This window comes from Pristis pectinata, chromosome 8 (genome assembly GCF_009764475.1).
Source record: "Pristis pectinata isolate sPriPec2 chromosome 8, sPriPec2.1.pri, whole genome shotgun sequence".
Taxonomy (NCBI): Eukaryota; Metazoa; Chordata; class Chondrichthyes; order Rhinopristiformes; family Pristidae; genus Pristis; species Pristis pectinata.
Genome location: NC_067412.1, coordinates 59,659,559 through 59,673,543, shown reverse-complemented (window position 1 = coordinate 59,673,543; position 13,985 = coordinate 59,659,559). Strand labels below are relative to the sequence as shown.

Below are 13,985 nucleotides of genomic sequence, written 5' to 3'. Positions count from 1 at the left end.
TCTGAAGCAGAGTATTTTGGAATGAATTATTTCGTTAAAAAGCAACGTGTTTTTTCCATTGTATCATAGGATGTGAGCGCACTGGTGGAAAGGTCAGCACTTCTTCTCCATCTATAATCATCTGTGAGAAGGTGGTGGCGAGCTACCTGCTTGAAGCCCTGCCTCTGTTATTACACAGGAGGAGGCTATTTGTCCCATCATCTCAGGCTGGTGACTAAAGAGCTACCCAAATAAATCCCCTCTTCTAGCACTTGGTCCCAAGTCCAGCAGGTCAAAGTTATTCAAGTGCTGCGTGAATGTGATGAGAGATTCTGCCTCCACGTACTTTCAAGCAGTGAGTTCCAGACACTTGCCATCCTCTGAGTCCTCATTTCCCCTGTAATTCTTCCACCAATTACTTTAAGTCTCCGCTCTCTACCTTTTCAACCCCCTACTAACTGAAACAGGTCTTTCCTCTTTATTGCATCTAAGCACCATATTCAAATTTGGATGCCAGACCTCAAGGAGGATGCATTGATCTTGGAATAGCTACAACATAGATTCACCAGAATTAAATCAAAATATAAAATTTTAATTTGTGAGGGCAGTCCACATAAACTTTATATGTTTTCCTGAAGAGCATTTGTGATATAGAAAAATTTGGTAGTGTAGATACAGATAAACTATGTCTTCATTATTACCTCTGATATCAAATATGAGGAGCATTGTAAAGTGAGGCCGTTACATCGACTAACTTGCTCCTTTAACCCAAAGCCTGGTCTCTTATCTGTACTTTCTTGTCCAACAGGCGCCTTAATTATTAGATGATTTATTTTCACACACATTGTTTTAAGCCCTCTGTCTAAACTAATGTTCTTATTCCTTTTTGTAATAGCCCATTTAAAAACCTTCTGAATCTGTAAAGTCTCTAGCCTTTTGATTATCTCTAGTTATTCAAATGGGTTATCAGCACTCTACCCTTGCCATTCATTTTTGAATCCCTGCTATATAGATTCTATCCCAGCCATTGCCTTAAGTCTGTTTTGTCCAATGTCATCCAGTGCAATCTGAACTATAGCACAATTTCTCTGCTCAAATTTGTGTTTATGGATATGACTGGATACTTCACCTCCCTGAAGTGAGTCTTTATTTTCTTTTTGGTCCACCCATTCAGCAAAGTTTTATCATTCCTACCTTTCAGCATGACTAGTGCATCTCCTATAATGCCCTCCCTTTTCAGACTCCATCCCTCTTTGTTTTCATGTTGCCTAGATTCTATGCTTGGCCTCTTTCCTGTTTTGTTATCTCAATGTCATCTGTGACAAGTTACCAGACTTGTTAGCCTGCATAAAAACTATATGTATTTCTAGTAATTCATCAAGGCACTATATAAAAGAACATATGGTGGGTGGAGATCCAAAAAATCATCAATACACATGACATCCATGAATGCATTACCACTGTCAAGACCATCTATGCCTAAAACACCCAAGGTGAGCAAGAATGGAGAGCTTCTAAACAATAACGAGGCAGTCAGTGCCCACTGGAAGGGGCACTTTGAAGAGCTCCTTAACTGTCACTCCGTCGTTCACGTGAGTGTCCTTGATTCCATCCTTCATCACTAGCCGATCCAGTCTCGACACTAATCTGGTCTGACAAGAAGGTGAAAAGGCCATTTGACAACTGAAAACCAACAAGACCTCTGAAGCAATTGCCTCTAAGAGGCCTTTAAAACTTGCCGGAGAGGAACTTCAAACACAAGTGTGGAATCTTTTGAGATGCTTTAATTCTGATCATCTTTTTAAAAAAAAAGGTAGATTGAATTTGCAGGAACTACAGAGATGATTCCCTGCTTTCAGCTACAGGGAAAATTATTGTTAATTCCTTCTCAACCTTTTCCTCCCAGCTTAAGAGCTGCTTTCCAGATCGGTGTGAATTTCATTCAACTTGAGGCACAATGAACATGACTTTCGCCAGCTCTAAGGAAACTGTAGGGAGCAGCATCAACCACAATACATGGCCTTCCTGACCTTGCAAAAAGTCTTTACTTCTGTCGATTGAGACAGACTGCAGAGGATTCTTCTCAAATTTGGCTGCACTCAGAAATTTGTCTCTTCTACCTCTGCTGCATGGTGGTACACAAGCTGTGATCTTAGCCAGTGATCCACCCTAGACCCAATCCCACTGTCAAACATGGCTGCATCATATCACTGGCACTTTTCTCAGTCTTTCTCACTACAATGACACAGCTCACTTCTGAAAAGCTTCTGTTTGAGTGGAGCCGATCTGTAGGTTGAATGCCAAACTCTTCAACCTTTGTTGCCTCCACTCCGAGGTCGCTCTACTCGATACACAGATAATACTTGTTTATGTGCACATTTGGGTTGAGCTCCAAGTCATTATCAACACATTCATTGAAGTGTATGAGAGAATGGCCATTACACTAAACACCTGCAGAAGGAAGCTGCCAGCCTGCCCCTCTGTCGGACACCACTGCCTGAATAAAGATCCACGATGACTCCCTAGGAAATGTGGAACACTTTGCAAATCTAAGGAGCCACCTCAGTAAAGACAGCAACCACTGTCTTGTGCGTCAGCACCAGCTCTGGTCATTTGAGGAGAAAGATATTTGAAGAACAAGACTTACAATGTGACACAAACACCATGGTCTGCTGGGGAGCAATGTTTACCACCCTCCTTTACGCTTCAGGGATGTGGACTTCTTGGATCAGGCACCAGAAAGGTATCAACATTGTCTCCACAAAATACTCCATATCCATTAGATGGATAAGTAAACCAAACTTTGTGTCTTCCCCCCAGCTAACATCCACAGCATTAAGGCTGCAATTAAACCCTGCCAACTTGGATGGGTAGGTCATGTTGTTTGTGTGCCCTCCATCATACTTCTGCAACAGACACTCCAAATCCAAGCTCTGAAACAGCAAGGCATTGCTGGGATAGCAAAGGAAACAATTCAAAGTAATTCTTGAATACTCAAAGCAAAAATGTAACATCTCCACTAACTTGTGTGAATCTCTGGCCCATGACTGCTCAAAATGGAGAGGGAGCCGCCTTCCACATGATCTTTCCACCCATCCACTTTGTCAAGTACCTCCTGCCTTGTTTGTGGCAGAATCTGTGGATCCCTCATTGGCCTCATCAGCTGTCTCAAAACCCACAGAATGGGAGTAGAAGCCAGTCATCATGAGACCCAATGACACTGTAAGAAGAATTCAAGTACCTTCAGTAAAATCAACTTCACTTACAATTATGTATAAGCAAGTACTCAACACTTCTGATCTTACCTGCCTTGTCTGACTCCCTGCCCACTAAAGCAACGATTTTGAAATTCTTATCCTTGTTAACATGGCTTTACTCCTATTGCCGCAACCTTGTTTATGCTGAGCTCCTGTGACTGGGGAATGCCTGCCCCTCTGTTCCACAGCAGTAAAGAGTTCACTCAGAATGCCCCATCTCCGTGGAATTCCTTTCTCCAATCATCTGTGCCTTACTGCATCATTCCCAACTTACTCAAAACCCACTTATTCAACAGCCTCCATTACTCCCTCCTGGCTGACACAGCTCTAATACCTGCTTTATAAAGGACCTTGAGATTTTTTTCAGTAAAGGCAGTTTTAACTGTAGTTTGTTTTGTTTTAAGGAAACAGCTATCTTTGCAACTAATGAATCCCTCAGTTAGAAATGAAAACTCTCCCAGAGTCTTTAGCTCATCAGTCTCCATGGACTTGCATTGTTTGTGCTAGGAGTCAAAAATTTAATGTTAAATTTTCTTGCATATCTCTCTCCTTTTTTCACTGTCTTCTATCTTCCTTTCCTTTCTCTCTAGCCGCTTTCCTTATTTTCTGTCTTTGACAAGCCATCCCTCCACTATCACACACACAGGGGAATACAGTTGTGCACAGATAAATATCCCAGCATTTGCACCAGAATTAGATATAATGGGGCCCTTCTGTATCTCTCTGCCAAAGTTCAAAGTTGGTAGGAAACAACTTAATTTGCATGGGACTGGTGCTTGCCCATACTATACATATTACAGGGGCATTTTGGGTGCTCACTTGCTCCTCTATCACAAGGCTTCATCCTGGCACTTTCTACTATCGCTTGCTTCCAGAAATCTGATCCCAAAAATGATATCCTCATTTTCATTCTCCAGGCTCCTTCCCCACTCAAGTTGCATCCTCCCTCCCTTTACGCCAACATATGTACGAGAGCTTTACGCTGTGAGTTATTACCTTTTAAAGGCCACCACTATTATTTATTTATTTTGGGTGTGTGCGTAACTGGCAAAGCTGAACTTATTGTGCTGTGGGTTATCAGGGAATCATAAGGAGAAAATTGGATGTTACAAGGTTGTAATGATAGATAAATAAGGTATTTTTAGCAAGCAAGGGGTTTTGCTGAAAGGTAATATACTTTTAATGTTATAAATCTCCCTACATATATTAATTTGGATATTCGTCTTATTGTCTAGTTATGAAAAAGCCTGAGTTATTTTTTTTGATATTCAGAGAATAATTGATGATTGAAACAGGATAGTACAAAACTGTATTGCACACACTGTTTTACACGGTCCAAAACATATTTCAATTTGTATAATATAGAATTGACATTTTCTTCCCTCTGGTATTCATTTTTCACATTGCTGTTCAACTGTTCTGGCTACAAGATTAATTCTATCTAGTTTTATTCATGTAACAGGAAGGGCTGAAAATATAATGGGAGTCTATTGACAGGGAGACAATGTCTTCCTCTGATACTGACGGTGCTTTTCAAAACTTAAGGTAGCTGCACACACATTCTAATCTAATTGCTGTCTAGGTGAGGCCATTTTCCACAAGTGCCATCACCTTGTCTCTTGCTTCACAATGAGAATTAGTTGATTATTTGGAATTAAGATGGATGCATATTTATATTGAACTGACTCTCCTGTTTTATCAGCTTTGCAAAAGAGTTTAATTTCTGTTTGGAATGTGTGTTCCCTTTTGAATGTTTCTGATGTGCATTTAATGGTGTAAATGTTTTACTTTGCCTTTTATTTGAGACAACAGTTACGTTTTAAAATTATTCTGGAATCTTTCTGACTTGTATTTTCATCTTATTTTATATGTACATGTGCTGACCACTTCCAGAATGTGTTCTAATGTGATGCATTTTCTAGTGCTGATTTGATCATTTTAAAAGATAGCCTGGTTGAGCAACCAAGAAAGAAAAAGCTGCTTTAAGTTGTTACACAAGCGACTGGACATGCTGGAGTCAGGAGCAATAAACAATCTGCTGGAAGAAGTCAGCAGGTCGAGCAGCATCTGTGGGAGGAAAGGAATTGTTGACATTTTGGGTCAAAACCACCAGGATCAGGACTGAGAGTGGAGAGGCAAGATGGCCAATAAAAAGAGGAGAAGGAGAGTGGTGAGAAAGGATTCTGAGGTGATTGGTGGACTGAGGAGGGGTGTAAGGTGACAGGCAGGTAGTGCCAAGTAGAGAAGGTGAGCGCAGGTTGAGAGCGAAAAAAGGGAAATAAAACATGGGGCTCCCAATTGCAGACCATTTCAACTCCCCTTCCCATTCCCACACTGACGTGGCCATCCTTGGCCTTCTCTACTGCCAGGATGAAGCCCAACACAAACTGGAGGAATGACACCTTATGTTCCACCTGGGTAGTCTACAACCCAATAGCATGAATATTGAGTTTTCCAATTTTAAGTATCCCCTATTTTACCTCTACACCCTCCCCCCCCTTCCATTTTTGTCCCTTTTCCCATACACCCCCAGCCAACCTTCACCTATCTTTGTCCCCCTTCCCCTTCCCTTCCTGGTTCTATCCACCCACCACACACAGGTTCCTCTCCATCCCCCACCGCCCCCCCCCCACCCCCACCACTCCACTAATCTGATTCCAACTGCCGTTCACCTCTCTCCTGACAATTCCCATTCTCACCACTTTATCAGAATCCAGCACTGGTAGCACTTTGTGTTCTAGTGTATCTCCCTCCAGCAGCCGTCTCCTATTTTCACACTCCCCTCTCCCAACCTTGTTCCATCTGTTTTTTTTCCCCTTTTTCCTCTCTCTCTCTGTCTGCCTCCATCTATTATTCACCTGTCACTGTCTTCCAACTCTACCCATGCTCACCTCCCCTACTCGGCACTACCTGCCTGTCACCTTACAACCCTCCTCAGTCCATTAATCACCTTGGAATCCTTTCTTGCCACTCCCCTTCTTCCTCTTCATACTGGCCATCTCACCTCTCCATCCTCAGTCCTGATGCAGGGTTTCAACCTGAAATGTTGACAGTTCCTTTCCTCCCACAGATACTGCTCGACCCACTGAGTTCTTCCAGCAGATTGTTGCTTTAAATTGTTGTTGCAATTGATGAATTAGCATAAATAACAATTATAACTGGAGAATTACTTATGGACCCTTCATTGATAACTGTGTTCCTTCATAGTACAGCCCTGTTCCTGAGTAATGCCTTTCCTATTAAGTCAAAGGAACTAGTATCAGAGTGGTCTTTTGTCTTTTTATATGTATTTGTTCTTTTAAATCATTCCCCATAGTAGCTGCTCAGAGCTCAGTTAAAGACATAGTTGATAAATATGCTTTCCCAGAAGCTTTCAAAAATCAGTAACTTAAAAGCTTTTATAGCATTAGTGCTCCTTTGTGCATTCATATCAACTTAGCTAGGTGAAGCACTCTTTTGCACTATTTTACTTGAGGTTCCAACACAGCAGATGCAGCAGGCAGTGTGAGCTTCAGATGAATTGCTAGGTTCCAACAAACTCTGATGAAACAAAAGATGCCTGACTGCTGATAGATCTAAACTGAAAGTTACCCCAGCCTTTGTCATTCATTGCTATTCATATTTGGAAAGCAGACTGCTGTGATAATTGATTTGATGGTCCAGTCTGACTGAAGCACTTCTGGGCATAGACAGCCTCAGAGATGCCAAAAAAGAAGAAAAGGTGGGAATGAAATAATGCAAGCCTTCTCCTCCGAGGCATGTGGCCCAGTTTTTTTTCCCAGAAAACATACTTTTTTTGTCACATTAACTACAAGGCTGACCATATAGCGGCAGCCAGAGAAAAATGGGTATTCACAGGGACATAATGCAGGGTACATTTTGAACTGGCAGGTGTATAAAAGAAGTATGCTGTGGAATTAATCTGATTCTGTACAGACTCCATCCTGTGGAGTACCTTTTGCAAGTTCTTTTGTTTGTGAACAAAAGTGCCTGCTTTTAAAGAGGTTTTGAATTTTTTTAGTCTTTGAAAGTTGAATTGATGTTTCAAAAAGCAATAAATTACAGTGAAAGGCAATATATTGTCTGACAGACTAGAGCTTGTTTGTTAGATCCGTGTTGGATATCACAGTATAATATAACTCCCCGTCCCCTATTCTGGCAGCGTGCTTATGTTCACCTCAGTGCTTTCTGTAAAATGAATAACCCAAAGGGACTAATGTAGGTTCATTGAAGACCTAAAGAGGAAGTTCAGAACATGTGACCTCTTCATCCCAGCTGTCAATTTTGCTGATCTTGTCTTGTAAAGTGTTATTGTACTGATTTCACTGTTTTGACAGAAAACATAAACTACCCAGTTCTATCCCATAAGAACTCTCTTTTGTAACAGGATAATGCTTGAATTGTAAATGTGTGAACATACAGTTTATGCATGTATACCCAGCTTACAGTCAACTTGCACACTCTTAAGTATGCAGCATTTGTCTGTTTAATTCTTTACTCTCTTACAAAGAAATCTAAATTAACTAGAGGCCAAGTTGAAGTAAACTGTCACCTCAGATGGTAACTTGAGTTCTCAGTCTTCATCTCTGCAGATTTTTTTTTTAATTACCTGTGCTTTCTAGAGATCACTCTTTGATGGTATTTGCAATAGTTCATCAGATTGTAACTGCACTGGAGATATAAAATGAGGTTTAAATGTTCTACAAATGTTCTAAGTCTTCACCAGGCCTTTCAAAACTAAATTGAAGATTTGTGTTGTTAGTGAAATTACCAATTGTTTTGCTTGTTTGTACAGTGCAAACTTTACACATCCAAGGAGAATATTATTGGGAACCTCACTGAGTCCACAAAAGACAGTTTTATTGTCTTGAGCTAGTCTATTAAGAGTTATGCCTTTTCGGTTAAATCATCTTGTTTTTTTTAAAGGCCTGAAAACTAAATTACTTTAATCTCACGTTTTTTGAGCCTGAGAATTCTTCTTGGTATATATAAACTCTTAAACTAAAGTGTGTGTTCTTCAAACTTAGTAATTATGTCTAAAATTAAGTATTATAGGCATGTTATATAAAAATAGAGCACCTGAGAAACTAATAGAGTTAGAAAGGGACACTGGGAGAGTTCTGTACAGTACTGGAATATATTGATAAATCCTGGGAGAACTAATTATCTTTTAGCTGCATCATAGCTGTGTTTGTCCATATTGTGATTTTCAAAGTGCCCATTATAATTAATCATCATGAATATTGTTAGTAGAGATTATCATTGAATGATGCATGTTGGGGGTTGGAGGATGAATTTATATATACTACACTCATAATAAATGAGAAAATTCTACCCATTTCATAGTTATTAAGATAATCCCAAGTTGTGTTGTGTACCTAAAAGGATTTAACAGATGTGCTTTGTATTACAGTGTCTTTATACACTCTTGAGAACAGGGAATTGAGGGTGGAGGAGGCATGTGAATCAGCTTTCTTGCATCCAGGTTGGAAGAATTTATTCTTGTCAAGTTCCATGGGATTTATTACAGTCACTTGTTTTTATGGTAGGGAAAGTGCATTGCTGCTTCATATTGAAGGGCTTCTCTGATTTTTTTTATTAATTGAAACATATGGCAGCATATTAAATAATATTTTTTATATATCATAAGAAATACAAAGTTGTTTCTGAGAAGTTTTTAAATATTTCAAAGTACAAACAAAATCAAATGAATTAGCACTCTACAGCTTCTGTCATGAGTACAAACATTTTACTTGTAGACAAATAATTGTGGGAAAAGTAGGCAGCATTTTGGCATATGTCCAACTTAATCAACTCTGGACAGTGATACTGGCCCAGACATTATCTAGCCCCGAAACAGTTGTTTGTAGAACTTAATATGCTTGCTTCAGCAGAAAATACAAGTGGAAAAGTTTGAAGTTCGAAGTCCTCAGAGCCAGACTCTTAAATTTATTATCTTTAATTGCACCATTTTTGCAAAGAACACACACTCTAATATGCAGGCCATTGCTACACATTTGCAGGTATTCACACACCATCTATCATATTGATTTGGCTTTGCACACTCCAGATCCAGCCTGAAGGCATGAGAGTTTGGGAGTCTGAATGAGGAAGACTAGTTTTAACTGAGTAGAATGTAGCAGTACAAGGCTTAAAGCTTGGAGCAGTACAAGAGCAGCAAGAGAGTGGGCCAGGTGCTTGAAGCAGTGAGAATGTGGGCCCAGAGTTTAGAGGTAGGTATTGGTTGCTGATGTATAACAGCTTTCTTTTCCTGAATCCAGACAGTGGGCTAAGACTCAGAAAAGATTAAGAACTAGATAACTAAAGTTATTAACTTAATGAGATTATTAATTAGGTTAAAAACTATAACTAACCAATTGATTCAAAACCAAAAAATTAGGTAAATAAAATAGTGAGAGAGAGAGTGAGAGAGAGAGAGAGAGAGAGAGAGAGAGAGAGAAGTGATGTGGCTGCAGCATACATTAGGTGCTCAAGAACCATAAGGTCGCCAAGTACCATGTCTGAAGAAAGTCTCTGCAGCTGCTTAAGGTACCTTAGCAGAATTGACGAGTTGGAATCAGAACTGCAGACATTGTATTCATCAGGGAAAGAGAAAGTGAGCCAGGCACTTTGTTCTAAATGACAATCTTGCCTTAGGTTAAAATGTATGGATTTAGGCTGTTCTTAAGGTCAAAAGGGTATAACTGGGAGCTAGCTAGGAACGTAAACCCAGGATGTAATGTTGGACTTATCCTGCAGGGGTCCTGCAGCTTGTGTGCAAGAGAGCAACAATGAGTGGGTTATAGGGGATTGGGGGAAGGTTTCAGAAATCAAAGACAAATAATAAAATAAGTCTTGAGTAATAATAATTATGCTGTGATAGAAAGGGTCAGCCTTGTGTTGAATCAAATAGGGACAAAATGAAAATAATTAGGAAGTCAAAATTAAAGGTTGTTTACCTGACCGAACCAAACATTTGTAATAACGTGGAGGAAATTGCAGTGCAAATGACGGAAAGTGGATTAATCTACTGGTTTTTACAGAGATGCACTTGTCGGGTGACGAAAACTGGGAACTGAATATTCAAAAGTACTACATAATTCAAAAGGTAGCCAAAATGGAAAAGCTATGAAAGATAGCAGTTCCCAAGACTGAGAAGGGAACTTGGTTCTGAAGATCAGGATATAGAATCAAGTTGTTTGGAGGTACAAAATATTAAGGGGCTAAAACAAGTTAGGCCTGCCAAACAGTGACTGTGCTCTTGGTCATATTAAAAAGCAAGAATGGATGGGATTTGTGATACAGGTGGGGCAATAAATGTGGATCTAAAACCTTATTATGTTGCCAAAGATAATGCTGGTTGTGAAAGTTTCCTAAAACAATATGGCATGGACTTAATCAGGGAGCAGGCTATTGTAGGTCTGGATATGTGAAATGAGATGCAATTAATCAGAAGCCTCATGGTGAAGATCCTCTGGAGAAGACTGATCGTGATATCACAGATTTTTTCATCTTCAGGTCGAGTGACAAATTGAGGTCAAAACTTCAGTATTAAAGTTAAATAAAGATAATGGCATAAATATGCAGTGAGATTTGGCTAAAGTAGGTTGGGAAATTAGATTAAAAGTATAATGGTTGATTATGTAGTGTCAGATATTTAAAGAAATACTTAATAATTCTCAGTGAATGTAGATTCTATAGAGAAGTAAAGACTTCAAGGGAAAAGATGTTAAAAGTGGGAGTAAATTAAAAGGAAAGGTTTATATTTGTGGAAGGATGGTAGCCTGAAGATTGGGAGAAGAATAGAAACTAACAAAAGGTACCACAAAAAATTGATAAAGTGAGACAAATAGTATGAGAGCTTCTAGCCATATGTAAAAAAAAAGTAGGAAAGGAAAAGATAGCAGCTGAGATAGGGACTTAATGGTAAATAAGGAAGTAGAAAATGTTGAGCAATATTTTATATGCATCTTCACAATAACTGACACAAAAGTCATAACATAAGAGGTGACACAGTGGCACAATGAAGACAGTCAGTGAGGGTGTGATGGGAGTGGGTAGTTGATGGGCTTTCTTCGACTGTGTAGGCGGAATGGCCTCCTGGGTCATAAGTAATACAATCAGTTGGTAACTAAGGGCTGAAGAAGACTAGAGAACTTAAAAAGAATATCATTATTGAAATAGTCTTGGGGGATTTGGGACCAAAGGCTAACAAATACAGGCCATCCCTGGGTAATGAATGGGTTCCATTTTTAAGGAAGAAAATACACAAAAGTCACTGAATATAACCATACATCCACAGGATTGTAATGAATGGTGTCCAAAACACATAAACCCCATGAGAGAACAACTACTAGAAGTGGAGAGAGAGAGGAAACTAGTTCTGCTATTCATAGGAATGAACATTTATACGCATGTTGGAGTTTTGAATTTAATAATATTATGTGAGCTTCTTCATAGATAGCTGTGTCCATTAGTTGAGCATTCATAACCTGGCGATGTCCTGTATCCTGGACCTGATGCCTTGCTTTACAGATAGAGCGCATATTAGAGGTTTACTACCAAAACACAATAAATTCTGGCAGGTCCCAATGGTTTAGGGGACAGAAAGTGTAAAACTGCAGTTCAAAAAAGGAAGGGGTGAAGTGTGTAACTGCAGGCCAGTTCGCCTGCCATTTGCCATCTGGAAGATGTTGAAATCTATTAATGAGCACTTAGAATGGTAGAATCAACAGTTTTTGGAAAGGGGTGTTATGTAACTTGGTTGGGCAATTTTAACAAAATGGTTTTATAAAGCTCTTTGAAGGTGTAACTCGCAGAGTAGCTAACAAGGAGGTGAATGTAATGTATTTATATCAAAAAAAGCACTTGAAGTACCACATAAACATTTCTGCACAAGGTAAAGCCCCATTGAGTTAAAGGTAGTATAGTGGCTCTGAAAGAAGACTGGTTAACAGACAAAATGAGTGCAAAGAAAATGGGTTATTTTTAGGTTGCTCTGAGATATTTCTAATCAACATTGATGACTTGGATGAAAGGAGTGGATAGAATAGAGCCATATTTGCTGATGATGCAAAGAAATGTAGGAAATTAAGTTATAAAGAAGAAACAAAGTTTCTGCGAAGCGAGAGAAGAAAATTAAGTGACTAAGTAAAATGATGGCCAAAGGAGTATAATGTGTTGAAATATGAAGATAGTCACCTAATCAGGAAGACAAAGTATGTTATTAAACTGGTGTGAGACTGAAATGTTGAGCAATCTGGGCGTCCTTATCCAGAAGACACAGGAAATTAGCATGCAGGTACAGATAGTAATTAAGAAGGCAAATTACTGCACTAAGTGGAGAAATCCTGATACAGTTGTACAAGCTCTGGGTAGACTATAGCTGGAATGTACAGTTTTGATTTTTTTATTTAAGGAGGGATATCTTTGGCCTCTATCCCAGAGTATTGTGGATGTTGAGTCATTAAGTTTGTTCAATGCTGAGGTAGATCTTGTTTTACAAAAAGACAGTCAATGGTTCTGGGGACTGGACACAAAATGAAGTTGAAGCCAAAGATCATGTCAGCTATTCAGCAGAGCAGACTCAATCTCCTGTTCCTTAAGTCTTTATGGTCTCAATTACACATTTACATATATGGACAGATTTTCTCAGGATGATGCTGTTTTCACAGCTATTAAAAGTCAACATAAGATCTTTATTAGTCACATGTACATCAAAACACACAGTGAAATGTGCAAAAGTAATAATTCATAACTCTTAGGATAAAAGGCAACGTATGTTCAAAATAATCAGACCCTTTTTGGAATGATGTTGACTAATATAAACAGTAAATAAAATGAATAATGCCAATTTACTGCACCATATTTACTTGGGAGGAACCCCAGGAACAAAGAACTCCTGAGATTTATCTCAGCGAAACGTTTAAAATCTTACAGGAATATTAACACACCTTCCCAGTGGTGATGATTGAACGGTCTTTGATTTATCATCTACTCCTAATTACATTGAAAAATGTATTTGCAACAAGTTTTCTTTATTTTGATGTTGGCTGCAGCTGTAGACTGCCGCCTGTGTTGTCACAGCACCAGTCGATTTGCTTATCTGTAAATTCACTTTTGCTTAAAAATGTAGATTAGTTAAAATTTTCTGAGACATGTAAGAGAAACCTTTTATGAGGATTTTTAAGTATATTTGAATCTTACATTACTGTTCTATTGAGCCTGTTTCCATCACCCTTTTGTGTGATTTATTCCAGGTCATAAAGATTTCATTGCCTATTTTTATTTTCCTTCCTGTTTTATCTGATTCATTGACTAATCATCTTAAGTCAGACCCTAATGATACAGCTCATTATCAGGAACTGGGGGGGGGGGGGGGGGAGGTTGGAATCAATATACACCTCTAACAAAGTTTTAAACATGTATATTACTGCTGTCTTTTTTTTATAGCCCAACCTCTGTCTCTTTAGTAATTCTATTACATGGAACTTTTAACAGATGCCTTCTGAAAGTGGATAGATATATCATTTTCCATTAATCAAAGAATTCAGTCTGTTAGTCAAACAGCAGTTTCCTTCAACAATTCCATGATAGTTTTGATTTATTAATCCACTTTTATTTAAATGACAGTTAATTTTGTCCTGGACTGTATTCTCCACCCATCATCAAACTAACCAGTGTGGAGTAGTCAGGTTTTGGATCTTCTCCATTTTCCAAGGAGTTTGAAAGATTGGGAACCAATTCCTG

General features: G+C 39.0%; 1 protein-coding gene across 1 annotated transcript in view; it reads left to right on the top strand.

Moving 5' to 3' along the window:
• Window positions 1–13,985, top strand: part of diaph2 (diaphanous-related formin 2) — a 547,192-nt gene that overhangs the window by 493,702 nt on the left and 39,505 nt on the right. The window contains exon 29 of the mRNA XM_052020928.1: window positions 8,650–8,721. Within this exon, the coding sequence (XP_051876888.1) occupies window positions 8,650–8,721 (72 nt within the window). The remainder of the gene's footprint in view (window positions 1–8,649; window positions 8,722–13,985) is intronic.